Source organism: Clytia hemisphaerica, unplaced genomic scaffold, assembly GCF_902728285.1.
Source record: "Clytia hemisphaerica strain Z4C2 unplaced genomic scaffold, Clytia hemisphaerica genome assembly, whole genome shotgun sequence".
In the NCBI taxonomy this organism is placed as follows: Eukaryota; Metazoa; Cnidaria; class Hydrozoa; order Leptothecata; family Clytiidae; genus Clytia; species Clytia hemisphaerica.
The window spans coordinates 390,462-415,627 of NW_027103644.1; the positions used below are offsets into that span (position 1 = coordinate 390,462).

General features: G+C 35.2%; 1 protein-coding gene across 1 annotated transcript; it reads right to left on the reverse strand.

Moving 5' to 3' along the window:
• Positions 1–19,646: 19,646 nt before the first annotated feature.
• Positions 19,647–24,860, reverse strand: LOC136802882 (lysosomal membrane ascorbate-dependent ferrireductase CYB561A3-like). The gene is made up of 5 exons (XM_067059638.1): positions 24,555–24,860; positions 24,088–24,290; positions 21,380–21,531; positions 21,062–21,197; positions 19,647–20,522 (listed from the first exon to the last, which is right to left on the reverse strand). The coding sequence occupies exons 1-5, from the start codon at positions 24,823–24,825 to the stop codon at positions 20,493–20,495; spliced, it is 792 nt and encodes a 263-aa protein (XP_066915739.1). The 5' UTR covers positions 24,826–24,860; the 3' UTR covers positions 19,647–20,492.
• Positions 24,861–25,166: the final 306 nt, after the last annotated feature.

The following is a 25,166-nucleotide window of genomic DNA, read 5'->3' on the forward strand; positions in this document are numbered from 1 at the left end:
GATTCGTCAATTATTACTCCGAGGAAGCTTGTATCGTAAACTCGTTTAATTTCTGTATCGTTAATTCGTAAGGAAGGGAGTCTTAAAGGTAGGTCGTCAACTTTACTGCGTTTACAGAAAAGTATGTACTTCGTTTTTTTAACATTCAGTGATAATTTGTTAGCGACAAACCAGTTATTTATAAGGTTAAGTTCATTGTTTACTAATTCAAAAAGTGTTTTTAGGTTTTTGTTTGAATAGAAAAGATTAGTATCGTCAGCAAATAGTATAAAATCAAGTAGTTTCGATGTGTTATTTAGATCGTTTACGTAAATCAGGAATAGTAGTGGTCCCAGGATTGAGCCTTGGGGAACCCCACAGTCAATTTTTCTAGTGGTCGTTGTCGAGTCGTCATATGCAACACATTGTCTACGTCCAGTCAAATAGTTTTTAAACCAGTCCAAGTTAGTACCTGTTATTCCGTATCGTTCCATTTTTGAGATTAGTATGTCATGGTTAACAGTGTCAAATGCTTTTGAAAGGTCAATGAAAATACCAATGGTGAATTTATTCTTTTCGAAAGAATTTGAAATTTCACTGATTAATTCGAGTAGAGCGTGTTCAGTCGAGTGTTTTTGTTGGAAGCCAAATTGTTTTTGATATAGAATTTTATGCTGCTGAAGATAGTCATAGAGCCTGTTGTACATGATTTTCTCGAGGAGTTTTGAAAAGCATGGTAAAACTGAGATTGGCCTATAATTCCCTGGGTCATTTTTGTCTCCTGTTTTAAAAACGGGTGTAACTTTAGCAATTTTTAATTCATTCGGAAATATGCCTAGTTCATAGCTGCTTCCAATTTTTCAGTTAGTCGAGGAACGTGTTCCTAACTGACTTTAACCAAAAAGTGAAAAAGTGGAATTCGGACTTTCTGGCCAACTTGGATCGAACGGTATGGCTCCCATTTATAAAAAGGTCGCAACCTACACCCATTAGTGACCTTTTACAAAAAAAATAAAGTTCATAGCTGCTTCCAATTTTTCAGTTAGTCGAGGAACGTGTTCCTAACTGACTTTAACCAAAAAAAAGAAAAAGTGGAATTCGGACTTTCTGGCCAACTTGGATCGAACGGTATGGCTCCCATTTATAGAAAGGACGCAACCTACAATCATTAGTGACCTTTTACAAAAAAAATGAAGTTCATAGCTGCTTCCAATTTTTCAGTTAGTCGAGGAACGTGTCCCTAACTGACTTTAACCAAAAAGTGAAAAAGTGGAATTCGGACTTTCTGGCCAACTTGGATCGAATGGTATGGCTCCCATTTATAAAAAGGACGCAACCTACACATAATAGTGACCTTTTACAAAAAAATGAAGTTCATAGCTGCTTCCAATTTTTCAGTTAGTCGAGGAACGTGTTCCTAACTGACTTTAACCAAAAAGTGAAAAAGTGGAATTCGGACTTTCTGGCCAACTTGGATCTAACGGTATGGCTCCCATTTATAAAAAGGACACAACCTACACCCATTAGTGACCTTTTACAAAAGAAATGAAGTTCATGGCTGCTTCCAATTTTTCAGTTAGTCGAGGAACGTGTCCCTAACTTACTTTAACCAAAAAGTGAAAAAGTTGAATTCGGACTTTCTGGCCAACTTGGATCGAACGGTATGGCTCCCATTTATAGAAAGAACGCAACCTACACCCACTAGTGACCTTTTACAAAAGAAATGAAGTTCATGGCTGCTTCCAATTTTTCAGTTAGTCGAGGAACGTGTTCCTAACTGACTTTAACCAAAAAGTGAAAAAGTGGAATTCGGACTTTCTGGCCAACTTGGATCGAACGGTATGGCTCCCATTTATAAAAAGGACGCAACCTACACCCATTAGTGACCTTTTACAAAAAAAATGAAGTTCATAGCTGCTTCCAATTTTTCAGTTAGTCGAGGAATGCGTTCCCAACTGACTTTAACCAAAAAGTGAAAAAGGGGAATTCGGACTTTCTGGCCAACTTGGATCAAACGGTATGGCTCCCATTTATAGAAAGGACACAACCTATACCCATTAGTAACCTTTTACAAAAGAAATGAAGTTCATGGCTGCTTCCAATTTTTCAGTTAGTCGAGGAACGTGTCCCTAACTGACTTTAACCAAAAAGTGAAAAAGTGGAATTCGGACTTTCTGGCCAACTTGGATCGAACGGTATGGCTCTCATTTATAGAAAGGACGCAACCTACACCCATTAGTGACCTTTTTGAAAAAAAATGAAGTTCATAGCTGCTTCCAATTTTTCAGTTAGTCGAGGAACGTGTTCCTAACTGACTTTAACCAAAAAGTGAAAAAGTGGAATTCGGACTTTCTGGCCAACTTGGATCGAACGGTATGGCTCCTATTTATAGAAAGGACGCAACCTACACCCATTAGTGACCTTTTACAAAAAAATGAAGTTCATAGCTGCTTCCAATTTTTCAGTTAGTCGAGGAACGTGTTCCTAACTGACTTTAACCAAAAAGTGAAAAAGTGGAATTCGGACTTTCTGGCCAACTTGGATCGAACGGTATGGCTCCCATTTATAAAAAGGACGCAACCTACATCCATTAGTGACCTTTTACAAAAGAAATGAAGTTCATGGCTGCTTCCAATTTTTCAATTAGTCGAGGAACGTGTCCCTAACTGACTTTAACCAAAAAGTGAAAAAGTTGAATTCGGACTTTCTGGCCAACTTGGATCGAACGGTATGGCTCCCATTTATAGAAAGGACGCAACCTACACCCACTAGTGACCTTTTACAAAAGAAATGAAGTTCATGGCTGCTTCCAATTTTTCAGTTAGTCGAGGAACGTGTTCCTAACTGACTTTAACCAAAAAGTGAAAAAGTGGAATTCGGACTTTCTGGCCAACTTGGATCGGACGGTATGGCTCCCATTTATAAAAAGGACGCAACCTACACCCATTAGTGACCTTTTACAAAAGAAAATGAAGTTCATGGCTGCTTCCAATTTTTCAGTTAGTCGAGGAACGTGTTCCCAACTGACTTTAACCAAAAAGTGAAAAAGTGGAATTCGGACTTTCTGGCCAACTTGGATCAAACGGTATGGCTCCCATTTATAGAAAGGACACAACCTACAACCATTAGTGAGCTTTTACAAAAGAAATGAAGTTCATGGCTGCTTCCAGTTTTTCAGTTAGTCGAGGAACGTGTCCGTAATTGACTTTAACCAAAATGTCAAAAAGTGAATTTTTTTTGGATAAGATTAACACTTCATTGGAAAGTTGTTTTTCAGTTTTTATGACGTTTCAAACTATAAAGTAATTTTAAAATGAAGACCAAAATTTTTTTCCAAAACTCTGACTACCATTGATTTCAAAGACACTTAACTCCCGTAAGGCAGGATCAAAGATTTATTATAAACTGGATAAACGACTCATAAAACGATGGAGAGCGATCATTGTATTTCCTTTGTTTCAGAAAACAATTGATGTTCTAGCTTTGTCCGCAAAGGACAACTGTCATGGCGGCTCGAAGATGTCTGATTTTTAAAAATGTTTATCAGTCTTATTTTTAAAAAGTTCTCTAGCTCTTTCTTTTTGTACATTTGCAGAAAAAAAAGTTTGAAAGTAAGGCTAGCATTCCAAGCCCAATACATTTGTGAAATCTAATGTGAGAAAAACATCATTAGACAAGAAATTCAGACAAAATGCTTATAGTGACACGAAATTTTCAATTGAAAATATCTTTCCAAGACTGTCCCCAGAAAAGCTGAAATTAACATACATAAGACTTAAGTGTCTTGGCTCCACTGTGGTATGAAAATCCTTTGGAGGCACGTGGTGGCAAGGTCGTTTTTTTGAGGTTGAAGTTTGAAAATTTCCAGTGTCAACATTAAATTTCTTATACACAACACGTCTTTTGCATCTTTCTCACAGCTTGAAACGTCATAACGACTTATAATTATCAATTAAGTGGAAGAATCTAACTCTCACAGGAAAGTTTTAAGTCTCTTTTTGGAATTGGATGAGTGATTTTCGATAAGAAATGCAATAAAAATACTTCGAAAAATCATTTAACGAGGGACATAGCTAGTACACGAGAAATCGGCAAAAATATGTTACTTGTATATCCAGTGTATAATAAATCCTTGGCAGGATGTTTTGGTTTCTCGGGAGCGATGATTGCGAGTTTTTTGTATCAGGCATGTGACCACGGTTAAAAGAAGTTTCTTCACTCCGAATTAATTCTAATAGTATAAATTCATAGCACCATTTCACGGATTTGATTGAATTTTCAATATGAAATAAGTTTTATTGCTTCATTACACTCTAAAATTCATTATTTAGCTATAGAAGATTACGGATTTGAAAAACCGGAAAAATGGTAAATGCATTTTGGCTTTTTCAATTTTAAATGGTAAATTACAGAACCAATGCGTTACACGCCTTGAGCATTCTACTTTTCAAAGGTAAATATTTACAGCCTTTAAAAAGAAGGTGCGTGTAACGGGACAATTTTTTTGAGGATTAAATTTCACGGATTTTCCGATTTGAGGAGTTTCTCGAGATAAAAAGTGACTTCATCACCAGAAACCTCGTTTTTGATGTTTTTAGGAACAATCGTTCTCTGTATGGGTTTAGTACAGGCTAATTTTGGTAGAAACAAGACACAAAAGCAGAAGGATATTGTCTCCAGATTGTGCCATCCGCAACTGTGAAATTCAAACCTTGCAAAAGATTATCCCATTAAATGCGCTTATTATTAGCAATTTCGACCATAATCGCTCGATGAGTTATTTTTTCTTATTTGGTGCTCCTTTAAAGAGAGCAATTAATCGTTAATCACACTCTTCAATGCAGCGCCAATGTTTACAAAATTGATTTTAATGTTTTTTCTTACATTTTTTTTCATCGAAGAGAAAAATATAAAACTTTCAGTGTAATTTACTTTCCTAACGGCGAAAAAGCAGTGAAACCGATTGTGCGATTAGCTCGCAATCACATGATAACTCGTACAATTCGAAATTGCCCTCGTGATTTTTTTGTTTCGAATTTTCCTCGTCCTTTCATTCGGACTCGGAAAATTAATAACAAAAAAATCATTCGTTCAATTATTCTCGAATTGCACTCGTTATCATGTGACTACATATACTAATACTACTATACTAAAAAGAAGAAAGAAGAAACGAAGCAGAACGGACGTGTTTTTGAGAGAAGAGAAAAAAGAGAAAAAGAGAAATTTTGTGTAAAAAAGTATAAAGTGTTTTAAAAAATTGGAAAAATTCTTGAACTTGATTGTTTGTATTGTATTGTTTGTTGTTATTATTATTAACTTTGCTTGGCAAATACCATGGATTCGAAAAGCACAAAGAAAATGATCAAGGAACTAATCGATGACGCTTTAGCAAAGCATGAAACCAACGTGAGAACATTTATAGCAGCTAATACTACTTTGATTCAGGATTCTTTGTCTGAAATGAGAAAATCAATAGAATCCTTAACAACAAGAATTGGAAAAATTGAGACGACAGTAAAGGAGCATGATGGCAAAATAAATGAAATCGAACGATCGATCGAGTTCACCCAAAACCTTTTGGACGACAAGACTGCTGAAATGGATCGTCAAATCGACCAAAAGCTGCGGTTAGAAGTCCGGAACCTTAACAACTGTATATATACATCGAACAAACAATTAGACTTCTACAAAGAAAAGCTGCGTGTTCTAGAAGACCGAAATCGACGAAATAATCTAAGAGTGGATGGCATTAAAGAAAACGCGAACGAATCTTGGGAAGAAAGCGAAGCAAAAATTGAGGATTTTTTAAAAACAACGATGAAGATTGAACAAGATATTTTAATAGAAAGGGCACATAGGATGGGTAAGAAGGATCGAGAAAGGCCAAGGACAATAATTTTCAAATTGCAATCATGGAAGGACAAGGAAATCATTCTCAAAAACTCTAACAAATTAAAAAATACAGGATTCATCATTAACGAGGACTACTCGGACGAAACAATGGCAATAAGAAAAAACCTATTCAAGGACATGAAAAAAGAAAGAGACAATGGTAAGTTTGCTAGAGTTATCTATGACAAACTTATCGTGAGGGACTTTAGACCAGCCCGTTAGGAAAAATCTTTTCATTTTTAATGATTTATCTGAAACTATGCCACTAAATATTCAAAATGGGTGATTCATCTTTTTGCCTTCTAAATGAAAACCATACATTAACTCTTAGTGATTCTAATGATCCTGATGTAAACATTTCTGAAAATTTTAGCCTCGAAACTTCTTTTTTATCAGCAGACGAAACAAAACAAAAGCTTCATCATATAAATCAGGACTTTTCATTACTTAATATGAACATCAGAAGCCTTTCAAAAAATTTAAAATTCTTATTAAACAGCTTGATTATAACTTCAAAATTATCTGCGTAACCGAAACCTGGTGCAAAAAAGACGAAGCGGAAAGCGAAGAAAATCAATGTAAGAAAAGCTTCTCTAATTATTCTCTTCCGGGGTACAAAGTTTTACACCAAGCAAGACCACATAAGAAGGGAGGAGGCCTGTGTATCTTTGTACACGAGTCTCTAAATTTTAAACGTAAAGAAAATCTTTGTGTGAATGATAATGATTGTGAAATCTTAACAATAGAAATATTAAACAAAATTTCTCGAAATATTTTAATCTCATGCGTATACAGACAACCTTCTGGCAATTTAAAAAATTTTAAACAGCATTTAAAAAAACACTTAAACAACAACAATAATAGTATTTACTTAGCGGGTGACTTCAATCTAAACCTTCTTCATTATGAAAGTAATAAACATGTTAAAAACTTTGTAAATACTCTTCTTCAACATAACGTTTTACCGACAATCAACAAACCGACACGAATTACAAGAACAACTACAACTTTGATTGATAACATCATAACGAACGATTACTACAACAATTTTACGGGCGTGATAAAATGTAATGTTTCAGACCACTTTCCAAATTTTCTCATAAGTGAAAAAAAGATTGAAACCTTTGAGACTGAAACTACAACCTTTAAACGATTCATTGACCAAAAGTCAATAAAAAACTTTCGTGAAGCCTTATCAAACTATGAATTGGGAACTTGTAACAGAAACACATCATGCAGAACATTCATTTCATGCTTTTAACGAAATTTTCACAAGAACATACAAAAAGACTTTTCCAAAACAAAGAATCGAAATAAAACCAAAGACGATTAAATTTCCGTGGATGACAACAGGATTATTGAAATCTTCAAAACGCAAGCAAAAATTTTATGACAAATTCTTGAAAAATAGGACCCTAAAAAATGAAAACGTCTACAAGGCGTATCAAAAACTCTTCGAGAAAATCAAGAAAAAAGCCAAAAAGAACTATTTCTCAAAACGTATCAATAATTTCAAGGAAATTCCAAACAAACATGGAATGTAATTAAAGATATTATCGGCAAATCAAAAACTTTTAATAAATTTCCCCAAGAACTTACTACAAGAACATCAACTATGATAAAAAAGAAGACATAGCTGATATTTTTAACGACTTCTTCTCTACCATAGGAAAAAATTTAGCATCAAAAATACCACAAACAAATCAAAATGTTTTGTCATATATTGAAAACTACCAAAGCTCTATGATACAGAACCTTTAACTCTCGACGAACTTGATAAAGCATTCAAATCTCTACAAGCTAACAAAAGTCCAGGAATTGATGAGATTGACGTCAATGTTGTCTTCAAAATATATGACATTATCAAACCTTTTCTTCATCATATTTTCAACCTCTCCTTAAAACAAGGCATATTTCCGAATGAATTAAAAATTGCTAAAGTTACACCCGTTTTTAAAACAGGAGACAAAAATGACCCAGGGAATTATAGGCCAATCTCAGTTTTACCATGCTTTTCAAAACTCCTCGAGAAAATCATGTACAACAGGCTCTATGACTATCTTCAGCAGCATAAAATTCTATATCAAAAACAATTTGGCTTCCAACAAAAACACTCGACTGAACACGCTCTACTCGAATTAATCAGTGAAATTTCAAATTCTTTCGAAAAGAATAAATTCACCATTGGTATTTTCATTGACCTTTCAAAAGCATTTGACACTGTTAACCATGACATACTAATCTCAAAAATGGAACGATACGGAATAACAGGTACTAACTTAGACTGGTTTAAAAACTATTTGACTGGACGTAGACAATGTGTGGCATATGACAACTCGACAACGACCACTAGAAAAATTGACTGTGGGGTTCCCCAAGGCTCAATCCTGGGACCGCTACTATTCCTGATTTACATAAACGATCTACATAACACATCGAAACTACTTGATTTTATACTATTTGCTGACGATACTAATCTTTTCTATTCAAACAAAGACCTAAAAACACTTTTTAAAGTAGTTAACAATGAACTTAACCTTATAAATAACTGGTTTGTCGCTAACAAATTATCACTGAATGTTAAAAAAACGAAGTACATACTTTTCTGTAAACGCAGTAAAGTTGACGACCTACCTTTAAGACTCCCTTCCTTACGAATTAACGATACAGAAATTAAACGAGTTTACGATACAAGCTTCCTTGGAGTAATAATTGACGAATCCTTAAATTGGAATAAACACATTAAAACCATTGAAAATAAGATCTCTAAAAACATCGGAGTTCTTTTTAAAGCTAAGCAAGTCCTTGAACTAAACTCGCTCAAAAAACTTTACTTTGCATTTATTCATAGTTATTTAAATTATTGTAACATAATATGGGGTAGTACTTTTAAATCGAACTTAAAAAAACTCTTTAGTAAACAAAAACATGCACTCCGCATCATGTTTGGTGTAAATAAATTTAGTCCGGTTAATCATCACTTTAAAGACTTAGGCGCGCTTAATATCTATCAAATAAACATCTACCAGACAATTGCATTTATGCAAAGCGTTAAAACTAAAACCTGTCCTGACTTATTTTTTAACCAATTTCCTCAAATAAATCATATATACCAAACAAGATACTCAAAAAATGCTTTTAAAATACAGGGTGCACGATTAGATGTCAAAAGGTTTGCTATTTACCGTGGCTGAAGAGGACCTTTTAGTTTGTATTTAGTTTGCGTTGTAACGCGCGGCCGCGCTAATTATACGCGGCCGCGTGTTACAGTATGCGGCCGCGTGTTACAATACGCGGCCGCGTATTTTTTTGAAAACGAAAACATGCGGCCGCGTCTTTTTTCGAAAACATGCGGCCGCGTCTTTTTTCGAAAACATGCGGCCGCGTCTTTTTTCGAAAACATGCGGCCGCGTCTTTTTTCGAAAACACGCGGCCGGGGAATAAAACCTGCGGCCGCGTGTTTTTGTCAAGAAAAACACGCGGCCGCGCGTTATAAACATGCGGCCGGATCTTTCTTCGATTTTTGAAGCCGGAACTTTCTAAAATTCGCCGGAACGGAACAGCAATTTTCGCCGGAAAAATGGTATTTCTTGAATTTCTCGAGCTGTACTTTATATTTTTTCATGAAATTTTGCACACTGATGCAAAATGGCAATACCTAAAATGTGACAGAGCCCGATTTTCAATAAACATTGTTTGTACTTTGACTTTGTTTGAATCTCTGATATGGAAAATAATAGTAATAGCGTTAAGTTTTCGTTTGTCGTTGTTCATTAATTATGCCCTTGCAGATTGATTATTAGCCCTCTAGTGCTATTTGCGCTCTCCGCTTCGGAGACCTACCTTTGCCTGAAAACTCTCAAAGAAAAAAGAAGATAAGAGGGGTATGAATGTTCGATCTGAGTATAAATGTGTTGTGCTTAGACTAGCTTTCAATCATTAACTTGGCTGGGAAGCCAACTACCTGCGGAGAGATAATATGCGAACGGAGCGCGGGAGATTGTTGAAATGACTTCCTCGGAATTAACACGAGCTAAATTCTTAGCTCTAAAAATCACGAATACGGGGACGGAAAATGTTTCAGGCTAGTTCACTGGATAAAAAAAGGTGGGTGAAAACGTTAGTTTATCTGGTGGCAGCTGTAGAAATTTTATATTATATTATATTACATAATTGGTTACTCGAAACAATAAAGATGACACGTTGTTCAGAAAATGGTAAATATCTAATAAAACGTCTCAATAGCAAGTTAACGACCAATCCAATGACGAAAATTCCTGCAATATGTTCAACTTAACCTAAATTTTCTTTCGACAGGCTAATATCCTCAAGGTTGAAAATATTTAACTCTTTCGATTCCGCCCCAGCTAAAATCGTTCCATTTTTGAGGACCTTATTCGAAAAACTGGCACGCTGAAAAGATAGCCCTTGAAATGGGCTTTCCAACGAACCCAAACATGGCCTAATTTGCTTTAGAGGACGTCTATCAAAATAATCCTGCATTACTAAAAATAGACAAACAATAGAAAAACGACAAAAAACGACAATACTGACGAGTTAGGCTAACTAAAGACAAAAAGAACGACAACTTTCGCACTCAGATCATCAAATTGAAGCCCAGTGTCACTGCATACTGTGTCTGGGTAAGTTAACTTTCTAGATTTTTGAGGGAGTAATTTGGGTTTCCACAACAAGAGAAATGAAATTACCTGAGTTTAAAATCGATTGGGTCGGTTTAAAACGCGATTGGTTCAGTTTGAAACGCAATATAGGTCAGTTTTGAAAAACAATTAAATGAAATTTAAATGTCAATAGACGATATCGGCTTTCCAAATTCTCCCCGAATGATTACCCATGATGCAAATTCACGGACGATATCGACTTTGATGTGCAATGTATCATGGGTAATCATTCGGGGAGAATTCGGAAAGCCGATATCGTCTATTGGTCAACTTTTATTGCATATGTCATTAAAAGCTAAAAATAATTATAAACTTTTTGTAAATTAATGTCCGAAGAGAATTTAACCCTCTTTTGCACATGACATTAAGGAATTTGCACTTCACGTAGAGGCTTTTCGAAGAAACGCTTGCATACGAAATCTATCTAAACGTGACAAACCCTACTACCGTCAGCTACATAAAGAAGTAGGGTTTGGCGCGTTGTTGAAATTTTTATACTACTTTAACCGGATTAACTTTCGCGAGATAAAGTTTCGCGAGGTCAAAAATTCGCGAAATGTTGCGCATAAATATTCGCGAATTGGAGCTATCCCAAAATTTTGCGAGATAAACTTTCGCGAATGAAGAAATTGATTAAAAAACAAACCACCAAACCACAGAACCCAGCCAACTCCCAAGGTTCTAGTTCTCACCAGGGCCATGCAATTGTGAGGATTTGACCATTTGGAAGTGGCTCAATAGCTCCAGAGGTCGAGAAATTAGGAATTAGTAATGGAATTGGAAAAGTTGCAGAATTTCGCGAGATAAACTTTCGCGAAACTCGCTAAAGTTTATCTCGCGAAAGTTAATCCGATTAAAGTACTTTTTCTAGATTAAGTTTAAGTAGGAATTTTTCTCAATTAGAAGAAAGTAAAATAAGGTACAGACTTTTTCTGTAGAAATCAATCGTTAATTAAATACATCTATTGGACCTTTGGTTTTTTGGCTTGGTGTTTTGGAAAAGTTGGTACCAAAAAATTGGCGCTTAGCTTTATCATAATTAGATCTAGTGAAATGTGACATTTTCCAGACCATACTTAGGAGGACTTAGTAATCCGATTTCCCGGGAAAAACGAAAAAACCAAGCCGATCACCTTTTAAACCGACCTAATCACTTTATAAACCGACTCAATCATTTTCAAACCTCCGACTGTTGTCTAAACTGGATATTTTTGACATACCACCCCACACAGTGCGCCCATTGGTGGGCATCATTTTGGGTAGACTAGCAAGCGTCCGGTTTTCCTGAGACACAAGACGCGGAAATTGTGCTTATTATAAAGTGATGTGCGGGCGGGGAAATTATTCTTATAAAAAAAAAACGCTACGGGAATGAGAGGTTTGTATTCAGTGAACGTAGTGAGCGTGTTGAAAACGGAGCTACAGCGAAATACAACGACTAGTTACTAGTCTACATTTTGGGAGCCGTCGTGTGTCTTTTTTTCAAAAAAGACGCGGCTGCGTGTTCTTCATAAAAGATGCGGCCGCGTGTTTCTCATAAAAGATGCGGCGGCCGCGTGTTTCTCATAAAAGATGCGGCCGCGTGTTTCTCATAAAAGACGCGGCCGCGTGTTTCTCATAAAAGATGCGGCCGCGTGTTTCTCATAAAAGACGCGGCCGCGTGTTTTTCATAAAAGATGCGGCCGCGTGTTTTCAAAAAAAGACGCGGCCGCGTGTTTTTCACGCGGCCGCATCTCATAACACGCGGCCGTGTATTATAACACGCGGCCGCGCGTTTAAACATGCGGCCGCGTTTCTTGAAAAATACACGCGGCCGCGTGTTAAAAGGCGCGGCCGCACGTTGCAACGCAAACTAGATACAAACTAAAAGGTCCTCTTCAGCCACGGTAGCTATTAGATATAGGGGTCCTTTTATGTGGAACAATGTTCTTAGTAGTGATCTCAAAGAAACTTGTGGAGAAAAATCAAAACTATGTTTCCAAAAGGCTGTAAAGAAATATATTTTTAACACAGATGTTGAGAAATATTACTAAATGACAATTTATCACATAGGTGTAAATAAATTATATAATCCTTTTTTTCTTCTTTATTCTTTTATTTCTCTTTTTCTATTATATGAAACATGTAGCAGATGTAAATAAACACTTTCGCAATCAAGGGGATAGGTGAAAAGGTAGCAATGCCTTCTTCTATCTCCTGCGAATGTTTTTTAGCGTAAACATTTTTTTATCTCACAAACAATAGCTATAAAACTTTTAACGTGTAATTTTATGATAGCTTAGTGATTAAACGCAAATAATTAAACGGAAAAAAAAAAAAATACTGCCGTACATTATTGTACGGTGGGTACAGTGGGTGTACAGCAGATTTAAAATTAACCTATTTCCACCGCCGTACAAAGGACATTTAGATCCAGCCCCACCGTAGGCCTAATTGGAGTTGAGTCCCGAGTGGGATTCGACTTTTCAGACAAAGGATTTTCGTCGATTTTGTACTTAACCATAAATTTATGTCTTTACTTTTTTGGGTTTTCTTTGGAATCGATTCTCTTCCTCTTCTCTTCGTCATTAGGGATCCCTCGTCATTATGCGTTTAAAATAAGTCCATTCTAATTTGCCGGAACCCGATTTCAACGTCATTGTAACACGCCCGGAAAAGTACCATACCGATTTAAATATTTGGAAATGATTGTCCGTGTTTGTAATACTCTCGGGTACCTAATGGCCGTCCCCCCCTGCTAATTAATTTTTCGAAAATTTTCCACTACCCATATTAATTCAGTCCCGAATCTAGCCTCATATTTAACACGTTCGGAACAGTCCCGAATTCAACCTTTTTGTTATCAAAATCGGGACCGTCCCGAATACCGCCTTCTTTATAAACACTCGAAAACGTATTTTTTAAAGAAGTCGGAATACTATGTTATGGCAGTAAGTCCAAAGTAGTGTATTCCGCCTTCTTTTGAAACACTCGAAAACGTATTTTTTTAAAGAAGGCGGAATACTATGTTAGGGCAGTAAGTCTATAGTAGTGTATTCCGCCTTCTTTAGAAACATTGGAAAGGGAATTTTTTTAAAGAAGGCGGAATACTATGTAAGGGCAGTAAGTCCATAGTAGTATATTCCGCCTTCTTTAGAAACACTCGAAAACGTATATTTTTAAAGAAGGCGGAATACTATGTTAGTGCAGTAATTCAAAAGTAGTGTATTCCGCCTTCTTTAGAAACACTCGAAAACGTATATTTTTAAAGAAGGCGGAATACTATGTTAGGGCAGTAAGTCTATAGTAGTATATTCCGCCTTCTTTAGAAACACTCGAAGACGTATATTTCTAAAGAAGGCGGAATACTATGTTAGGGCAGTAAGTCCATAGTAGTGTATTCCGCCTTCTTTAGAAACATTCGAAAGGGAATTTTTTTACACTACTTTGGACTTACTGCACTAACATAGTATTCCGCCTTCTTTAAAAAAATACAGTATACACTACTTTGGACTTACAGCAGTAACATAGTATTCCGCCTTCTTTAAAAAAATACGTTTTCGAGTGTTTCTAAAGAAGGCGGAATACACTACTTTGGACTTACTGCCCCAACATAGTATTCCGCCTTCTTTAGAAACACTCGAAAACGTATTTTTTTAAAGAAGGCGGAATACTATGTTAGTGCAGTAAGTCCAAAGTAGTGTATACCGCCTTCCTTAGAAACACTCGAAAACGTATTTTTTTAAAGAAGGCGGAATACTATGTTAGGGCAGTAAGTCCATAGTAATGTATTACGCCTTCTTTAGAAACATTCGAAAGGGAATTTTTTTATAAAAGGCGGAATACATTGTTTGGATTTTTTGTTCTAATATTTTCGCCTTCTTTAGAAATTTTGAAATAAGGAAAATCGGGACTAAAAATTTCTCGTTGCCTTATATACTTTTACTTGAGTCCCGAATCCAATATGTTCGTAAAGTAAATCGGGACTAAAAATTTCTCGTTGCTATATATACTTTTACTTGAGTCCCGAATGCAACCTTTTCGTAGACCAATTCGGGACCGTCCCGAATCAAACCTTTATATAGACAGATTCGGGACCGTCCCGAAATTTACATTTTCAAGACAAGCTATCATTAGCCCGTATAAATAAAGATCTGCCCCACACTTCCCTGATTTTCAAATTCAAGCCGCCATATCCATCTTTTCAGTGACTCAGATATTAAATATGTATTATATATACTTTTACTTGAGTCCCGAATTCAATATGTTCGTAAGGTAAATCGGGACTAAAAGTTTCTCGTTACTATATATACTTTTACTTGAGTCCCGAATTCAACCTTTTCGTAGACCAATTCGGGACCGTCCCGAATCAAACCTTTATATAGACAGATTCGGGACCGTCCCGAAATTTACATTTTCAAGACAAGCTATAATTAGCCCGTATAAATAAAGATCTGCCCCACACTTCCCTGATTTTCAAATTCAAGCCGCCATATCCATCTTTTCAATGACTCAGATATTAAATATGTATTATATTTACTTTTACTTGAGTCCCGAATCCAATATGTTCATAAGGTAAATCGGGACTAAAAGTTTCTCGTTACTATATATACTTTTACTTGAGTCCCGAATTCAACCATTTCGTAGGCCAAATCGGGAATTTTAATTTAGTCCCGAATCCAAACATTTCGTACGCAAAATCGGGACTCAAGTAAAAGTATATATAGTAACGAGAAACTTTTAGTCCTCGTTTACTATATAATAGTATAAATCAAACCATCGATCAATTTTTTTTTTCATCGATTTCGACTTCCTAACTACGTCGTTCTAGTTCGGGACAGTCCCGAGCGGGACTCAAGTTAAATTAGGCCCCACCGTACACCACAGCACAATGTACAGCGGTCGTCAGCGGTCCCTCGTTAATGATGACAGTTTTCTATCCGACGAGGTTTGATTGGTGTTCGAGGAGTTTGGTTAGTAAAAGTTCCAGCTTTTCCTCCCCGATGGGATGATAGATATTGGCTCTTTAAGCTTTAGCGTGGGCGTCTGCTAATAAGCCGTTGGAATGTAAAAAGAATGGACAACAAGGTAATAAATCAAACTAATCGAGCTTCAATCAAACTTCACCGATCTTGATACACCTTTTGCTAATTAGGAATTTCATTTTGAATCATGGTACCATTGTTTGTATAAGATTCCCATTTCCGCACTAAGATTCTTGCTACTTTTCTGAAATCTTTCCCCTATATTTTTCACGGGATAAACGGCAAGAGATTGGGGAGGGTTTGTTTAATGAGATGCAGTTTAAAGCAGTTATAAAGGAGTCAAAGTTTAATCTCAAGGAGTATCATTTCTTTTGGTTTGGCTAGTTGGCTAGTTTTTACCCTGCCATGTTCTAGTCCAGAAGCTGGAGCTCAACTACTCAACTGCTTTTTGCGTTTAATGGGCTCTTCCAGAAAATGTCCGTACATGGGGTGGAGGATATAGTGTCCGGAGGGGGGGGGGGTAGTGAACAATCTCCCACAATCTACAAAATTTGCCTTGTCCTGGGGGGTAAACTTGCTCTCGATGGGGTCAACTGATGCTTGTCCGGGGCGGGGGGTTAGACCTGCTGTCCGGGGGATCAAAAGTCACAATATCCAAGGGGGGGGGGGTAAATTTCCAAAAAATGTTGTATCCTTCACCCCCCCCCCCCGATATTCAATTTTTTTCTGGAAAAGTCCAATGATTTTGATGGTGGTGGGCCATCATTCATATCAGAAAGCGAAGATAGTATACAACAGATTTTTCTGACTAGCCATTTTTCTCAATTTTAGATAAGTTTATATAAACTTTGCGCAAGTGAAAGAAGTCTTTATCACAAGTTCCTTCAAAACACAAAATGAGGTTTCTGGCATCAAAGAATGAAAAGTTCATTTTTTCTTCTTCATTTTCAAAAAAATTTAAAATTATTTTTCTTATAAGTATATTGCAGTTCTCTGAATTATTCTGAATTGAAAGATTTTGTTTACGCTTTATTTTAATGGATTGAGATTTTTCATAAAAAAACAGGGTATCTATGACCTGTGTGTACAATACATTCTCTATATTTTGTGTAACTCTTCATTCAAAATGCATAATGCTGCAGGAGTCACGTTTCACGCGTCTTCATCGTTGATGTTCAAGTATTATGCGAAGTTTTCGACTTTAAGTCGTCTTGTTTTTAATTTATGTTGTTCGATAATTTTTTCACTTATTCGAAACTATTTTCACGTGTTATTGACATATTTACAGACAAGTATCAATCAAATTACGAAGAATTAATTAATGTTCGCGCAAGGAGCTTGGTCCATGCAGAAGAATGTAAAGAGATGGAAAAACAGCTTCTTGAAAACAATGGAAAAACGGCTTGTCATATACCAGGTCTCTTGCCCTTAAGGGAGTTTATGTCGAGTAAATAGGTTTCTTTTGTTGTCACTATAAAAAATCTGCATAATTAGCGTGTTGTGACAAAATTCTTTTGTTTCAAGCCTGATTATGCGTAAACTTTTAGGGCTTATATTTTGGGTACACCTCTCTTATACGAAAAGGTACCTATATCTTCTTGCTCAGAATTTCCTAGCGATTCTACTGATATAACCGCATCATGACCGCATCACCATAATATGGAAAGCTAGAGCTCGAGAACATTATAACTTCATCTTGATTTTACTCGAGTTCTGACAGATTTTACAAGAACCAATTTAATATCATTGCGTTAAGAATTTCTTTTGCTATACATTGGTAAAAATATTGATCCTTATTCTTAAAAATTGAACTAGTAATCGGCAAAAAAGGAAAAACAAATTTTTATCGTCAAATCATGTAGAAACCGTCTGATTTGTATGGCCAAGAGCCGTCTTTTCTGGACTTTTATTTAATGACATAATCAACGTTTTTACAATAGAATTTTCAATAGAAGTGGTCGTTGAACTTTGAGTAATCAGAAAAGCTGTTTTTCCATCTCTTTACATTCCTCTGGTTCATATGATATCAATGTTTGAAAATCAATGTTTCAAGTTTGGCAAGTTTCTTTCAAAAGGAATCTTTTCTCTGAGTGCAATCATGAACATATAAACGACTGGACATCCTCTTTTGTCTTTTTGTAGAAAGGGCTTCGTTGCCGCCTCGTTAAAAGCACAAAATGAAACAGTAGAGTTTGATGATATACCACTTGAAAATACCTTACTAACAACGTCAAAACTTCGAAAAAAGTCTCTGTTGTTCTACTCTTCTCAAGTCTTTTATCTATATCATAATAAAGATAACAGAGGTAAAATCATCGTCAGCTTGTCAAAACTCCGACTAATATTTCTAAATTTTGACTTAAAAGTGTCTAATAATTTTAGAGAGTGTCACATTCTAATTTCGATATTCTTATTAAACACACAGGCTCTCAACTTTGGCAAGCTATTTTTTTCAAGTCAAAAAAAAAATTATTGGAGTGACAAAAGAGATTCAAAAGTATACACGCAGTTGAAATTCTGCATTTCAGAGTTGAAAATGTTGATAAGATAAATTAGAAACTTGTAAACAAATTCGAAAATAATTTTTTTGTACATTAGGAGTAATGTTTAAGCTCTATCAATCTTTTCACCTAAATAATTCAAAGAAATAAAATTATGCTGGAATATTGTCGGATTTTTCATACCAATTTTGAAATACAGGCGGCAACGAAGCTCGCTTCAAAGAGACAATAAAAGATAGATGTCCAGTCGTTTATATGTTCATGGTGCAATCGAATCAGATGAAATTTAGGGCCTAAGAACGAATTAAGCAATGAATTTTTTCAACTTTCCGAGCTTTCGATTTTGTGCATCAACGAGGTATTGCTAGGCTACCAGTTTTATAATGGTACTAAGGGATCGGATAAAGAAGGACGAAAGATTGTATAATTTTCTCCGTATCTCTTTAATCGAAATAAATCATAAAATATATATTATATATAATATCTCACCCTATATTAATTTTCATTTACAGCTCCTAAGAAATATTGATATTACCTGATATTATTTGGCAATAATGTCAGAAACCTTTGCTTCTAAAATCCAATAATTTCTAGCAATATAAGATAAATTAAATCAAAACAGAGCAATTCTATAAGCAATACTCTGAAAAAAAATATTTATACCCGATTTCTTAACAGCCAAGGCTCATTTTCCCTCTTGGTCTTCACAAATAAATTTAATTCGGAAAAAAGGAAATTATGAGCATTGTCCGTTAAGTTTGTGTTAGATCAACAAAATAAAAATCTACCAAAAAATATTTATTAGTATAGTTCACTCTTTCTGATTCGATGTTCAAGGAATTATAACTTTTCTTCGAATTAGAGAAAAATTCGAATTATAGAAAGTATTCTAAACCAGATTATAGAAGTTCGAATTAGAGAGAGTTGACATAATATATGAAAAAATAAAAATAAAATGCAGTTGTATAGATTAAATTCCTAACAAAAATATTATGTTAACCAAAAAAAAATCATGTAAATTTTGATCAGTTTTAATCACTATTATTTGCAAATGAAATTATTATCATTTTATTTCTTCAAAAATAATCAAAGTGGTATTTAGTCAAAAGGTGAGAGGAGTTCAAGTCTCACCTTTAAAATTAATTGTTGTTAATAGTAGAAAGAGAAATTTTCATAAACACAAGACTTGAATCCATTACTTGACAATCGCACATTTATCAAAAATAAATTTCTAAAGAAAAGTACAGTAAAGTGTGTTTGTGTTTAAAGGGACATAAAAGTACTGACGAAATTTGTAAACAAACCGTATCCGCTGCATACAAAATCAAAACATATATGGCTGATTTTGATTGTTTCAATTGTTTTGCAAGTTTGTTTTGGACACATGATTTTATTTGTTCCCTTTAAGGACACATGGTTCGCGCAATGTTTACATCTTACTACTTTTATGTCCCTTTAAAGTGAATATCAGATAAGACATAAATAATGACCCAAACAAAAATTAATGACTAACTAACCCAGCAGCTGGCACCTGTCGTTATTTCAACGTTCATCTAACGTAAGATGTCGTTGATGATTGATTAATGTTGTTGTGACGTTGAGTGCCAGCTCTGTCATTTCTTATTAGAACCCAGTTTATAAGAACATCTAAACTGAAATTTGGGATAAAATAAAACATTGTGTAATCCATGAAAAACAAACTCTAATTGAGAACGAGACTGTATTATGTTTTTAACGTATGGAAAAGGTGAGTCCTATGTAGATCTCAAAAGTAAAACAAAACGTTAAAAAAAAACAAAGACGGACTAAAGACCTACACGTTTTTTTTTTTTATTAGAACACCTAAAATTTGGCTGAGCCTGGATGTGCTTATTTTTTTTAGGAATTTTCAGCCTAAAATGTTCTTAAATGCGTTCTTGATTTTTCAGACCACTCTAAATCAACAATATGATACAAAATAAAGAGCACTTAAATTTGGCAAAATTTGGACAATATTTGACTCTTGACTTTTGAAGATCCACCCCTAAATTCGGTTAAAACTGCTTAAAAAGAGGAAAAAATTGTAGTTTCTTGTCTTTTTTTTTCCAAACTGAGGCTGGGCATGTTCTTAAGATGTTCTTAATTTTTCGACGAATTTCAGCCTATATGTTCTTATAAACTAGGTTCTAATAAAAAAAAAAACGTGTATCCTCATCTAAAACATCTACCCTATCACACGAATATAAATTATACTTCTTACACCTAATAAACCTAATAAAATGACTTCAAAAACGAAGTGGGTTAATTTCATGTTGCATCTGATATTAGACTTCTGCTCATCATCTAGCGAAAATGTTTCTTCTATATACGAAGTATATCTATGGAGGTTTGTGATTCAGAATAATCTGGTATATTCAATGGCACTCGGCAATCAATGGTTAGTTATATGAGGTGTATGTGAGTCAAATGGTGTCAGTCAGTGATTGGTTAAAAAGCTATTCGTGTCCATAATACACGGGGACAGGCTGAAGAAGGAGGAGAAATAAATATCATGCATTTAAATTTCCTACAAATGTCTGATAGTTTAATATAATAGCATGCATCTAAACTGGAACGACAGGTGAATTTTTCTACTGTCTCTACAATTTAATTTCACCCACTTTATCAATTGTACATGTTTTTTATAAGCATACAAAAATTCGAAAAAGGCTCGGAGATGATTAGGTCGAGGGCTTGACAAGGCTGAAAAATGCTTATAAGGATGCATCTATACAAGCAAAATTTTAGGAAAATCCGTAAAATTCCAGCCAAAAAGAGATAACTCTGAAAAGATAGGCACTAGGTATAATGCTTAGCATATGCTTAAATTTTTGCCAAAAAAATGAGCCTAGATATTCTATAAGTGCAATTCTTATAAAAAACATGTACTCTCTATTTTCACTCAGAGAAATTTGTATATAAATCAGGTTAGTTAAGCTATATTCAGTTATTTCAAAAGCACGAATACTGAATGATCGGAGGCGAGAAACTAAAATTTGAACAAAAATGTTGATTATTGTAAAACCTCATATGGTTCTTCACGTTTGAATGTTGGCTCGTGGACAATGTATTCGACAAGCATTGCCATGATTGCCAGAACCACTCCAATAACGTTAGCAATGTTTCCAACAGGGATGAAATACTTGTAGTCCGCACTATGTCTGAATTGGAAGAAAATGTTTGGTTAGAGTAATATTTCCGAGATTGTCATTAAAGCTATCTAATGATTTTATCCACCAAAGTTTGAATCTTCTTTAGCTTAGAATTTGAAATATTTCTCAGTTTTCTTCGACTTTTACTCGGGAAATTTTCGAGGAAATGAAATAGAATGTATAAAACTTACGCAAACAACATTTTTTCAGTTAACCCGGAAACAGACGCAATAACAACAAGATATAAAATTGCACGTCCAAAGAATTGATGGTATTTCAACGCTATAGCTCGAAGGTCGTCACCAAACTTGGGGAACAAGAAAGCTGTGAATCCAAGTAAATACTAAAAGGAGAAAATATAGATTTTTATGTTACTGTAGTTAAAAAATTTTGCAGTGTTAAAGGGATTATACGGTGTTATATACACCCGACTCGTCTGAAACTGATGTCAGCAAAATTTTAATAAAAGAGTCCTTTCAAATTTGTAAATAAAAGGAAGAAAGAAATCTTGCTCCACATTTTTCTTTATTCATTACAAAAGATTCTATTTATTTCAATCTGCTGAATCAACATACATTATTTATTTATTTATTTATTTATTTATTTATTAAAGGATTGAGGTTCAAGGCGCGCCGTGGGCCTCTAAGAACCTATCTTTTTTACAAATGCTTGTTGTTATAATTTTTTTTAGGTATAGTTTTGTTCTGGGGCTTCCCCTGACTTTAAATTGAATAGTTTTGTCTTTCATTTGAGCATTGAGCTCGCGTGCTCTCTTGCAAAATTCTTTGATTGTCAATCGTTCCAAAATCGTGAGGTCTTCTGTTGCTCGATAGGGCGAAGGAGGGCCTTTGTATGTCGTGATGGTTCTCAAGACTTTGTTCTTGTCTTCTTCATTTTCGAACACTACCTTGATTGGTCGATACCTCCCTTCCTCCTCTCTTTCTTCCGTGAATACTCCAATCCTCTGTGTGTTTACAATTTTTATGTCCTTGATACCCAGTTGTAATCCAAGGACTCTGTACTTGATAAATTTCTCGTCGTAAATTTTCGTTGTATTCTCAGGATCCTCCAAATGTTCTTTGATTCCATGGAAAATTAGGTTGCACGCTGTGGATCGTTGTTTACCGACTGTTTCACTTCGAATTATTTTCTCCACCTTATTCGATTGTTGATTCATATGTTTGGATACAGCTTCAGCATAACTAACCTCTTTCAGCTCTTGCTTCTTTTCAATTATGATGTTCTCGATCTTTGTTTCTATCTTCTTCTCGAGTATGCTCATCTTTGCTTCGAGGCTTTCTTTGATTTCTTTTGTAATAACAGCGACGTCTTTTGATTTAAGTTGGGAGATTTCTTCATTTTGTACTTTCATGATGTTTTCACATGCTTTAATTTCCTTTTGAAGTCCTTCGATTTTGGTGTTTCTGCATGTTTCAACTCGTTCCATCAGCTCTGGTGAGATCTTAACGCAACTTTGACATTGGAAACTTCGAGATTTAAACGTTAAGCAAATCTGTATTTGGTAGATTGGTAGCTGGGAACAGTTATAATGAACATCTCGGTGGCACTTCCTGCAGGTCAGAGTGTCTTTTGGTTTTGTTCCTTCTCTAATAATGCATTTTTCTGGGGTGCAAACCTCATTTTTAAGCGGCAATTCTTGGTCATTTTCATCGATTTTTTCCTCCATTTTCCTTGCGAGATTCGCCAACTATGTAAAAGGTCAATGGCTTTAAACGTGCTAAACGTCCTAAAAGCAATTGCTCTGTATCCCTATTAGGACTAATTGAAAATCAAAGCTTAGATTGATATGATACTAAGCTACAACCAATACCAAATCACCTTTTTAGCCTATAACATACTCAACATTTACTTATAACACTTTAAGGATTCAAACCTAAAAAGTTCAGAACATTCAAATCATTTAATTTTTTTCTTCAAAAAATGGTCATGGTCAAACTGCTGGAAAAATGAAAGAAAAATTACCTAGACCTCTTGGGATATTTCCTGCCCCATTTGGAAGTTCATTCACCCCCACGTATGGATATAAATAGAATGGCCCAATGTTTTATAAGAAACTACCCGAATAAAAACAGACTTGCTTTTCTAGCCTTTTCATAATGTTCTATAAAAGATCTACCTGAGCAAACAGACTGGTATTTTAGCATTTTAATGTTCCTATAAGCGACCGTAGCGCAAGGTCGTGGGTTCAAATGCCGGGTCCTACCAAGACTTCGTACTTAATGCTCAGCAACTAAAAGAATGATCAAGGGAAGTTGAGCAATACAGGGAAAAAGAGTGGCGCCTTCCCCTACCTTTGGGTCGCCTCCAACTGCGGTCACAGACTTAGAGCCTGAACCTTTCATGTCTTAAAAAACACATTGCTTACCTGGTTTGCAGAAAACACTTTTGAACACGAATGGTTCAGTTTTAAAAGTTTTTAGAAACACCGAATGTCCTGTTGAAGCCGACTGTTAAAAAAAGTCCCGACTGGCTAATTTTTCCGATTTTTTCTCCATTTTCTAACCCGATTTTAAACCCGATTTTTATCTGATTGGTTCCGACAGGACACTGCAAGAGCTTCAAAATCGTCTTGAAAAACACCTTGAACACCAGAGAAACACTGAATGGTTCAGAAACTTGCCGGTGTTTCAGGTAATGCATTTTGGCTTGGATTTTATAGAGAAAATTGAGAGTTGATTTAGGAAAATCCCAGGAACACAGGAAATGCTGAAAACACACCACCTCGAGAGGTAAGGTGTTTCTGGGAAATGATTTTTGCCAACACATCCCAAAAAAGCTTGAAAGGTTCAGAAAAAGTGTTTCAGACAAAGTGTTTTCAGTGTTTTCGGGACTTTTGACATGAAAGGTTCAGGCTCTTACTTTATAATAAAAAGAGTACCTGTGCTGAGAACAGAGTGACAGTCAAAATACCAATCCAACTATGAAGACTGTACAGGTTGGGAATGTTATTATGATTATGGAATCCAAAAACAGCAACCAATCCAACAATCATGAAAACAAGAGCCAAACCGTGCAATCCAGCGTGTAATAATTTGATCTGAAATTTGGGTGCGGTATTGAATACACGGTATGAAATGGCAGCTGAAAGATAAATTGATCATGATTGATGATTAGCAATATATGAAGTTTTAAAATGATAAACATTTTTATTAGAATAAAAAAACATTTTTGCTCCCATTATAGTATCATTAGTAACTAAAGAATCGAAATACAAGACATTTTCATTCAAATTCCAATGGGGAACCAACCCCTTACATGCTAGCCAAGTAAAGTTATAGTAAATTTTTTACTAAGCTGAATTTCCCCATTAAGTATTAGAAATATGAATAAAAATACTTTGCTTACCATTTCCATAGAGAACGATCATTCCAAGAACCATCATTAAGGGATGCCAATTAAACATTTTGCCAGAACCATCCCAACCATATCCTCCGAAAAAGTTATGACCCCAATATACCAATAACACTATTGTAAGTATACACAACAGCTCGAAAATCAAAACAAGTGCAAAGAACAGTCCATCATTCCTCTGTTCACTGTTTGTATTAGCAGGTGGGGTGATAGGTTTACTTTCACTTGCTTGAGAAGTGTTGCCGTCATCGAAATTGGTTTCCATACTTTTTCTCAACTCTTTTTTTAACTTATCTAATAAACACTACAATAAAAATAAAAAGATGTATTGATGATAAGATGTTGTTTTCTGCTTTGAACAGGTTTGTAAAATCTACTTTTAAAGGCGAGTAACATGTAACCCACAAAATTCTTTCTGAAGTATTTCAAATAAAATTAGAACCATCATTGAATAGCCCTAGTGAATTATAGCAGCATAGAGCAATGTAATCCACACTTATTAAAGATTTTAATCAAAACTCACAATGAATATCACTTGAGTTTGACCCACAATATTTACCAAGAACCTTATCTGATTACTTTTTTTTTCTTTACTGATGTCCACCA

Coding starts and splice junctions, on each gene's coding strand:
- LOC136802882 (XM_067059638.1), bottom strand. CDS start 24,825: ATGGAAACCAATTTCGATGACGGCAACACTTCTCAAGCAAGTGAAAGT. Junction 24,291..24,554: donor GATCGTTCTCTATGGAAATG/GTAAGCAAAGTA, acceptor TTTATCTTTCAG/CTGCCATTTCATACCGTGTA. Junction 21,532..24,087: donor TCACTCTGTTCTCAGCACAG/GTACTCTTTTTA, acceptor TTCTCCTTTTAG/TATTTACTTGGATTCACAGC.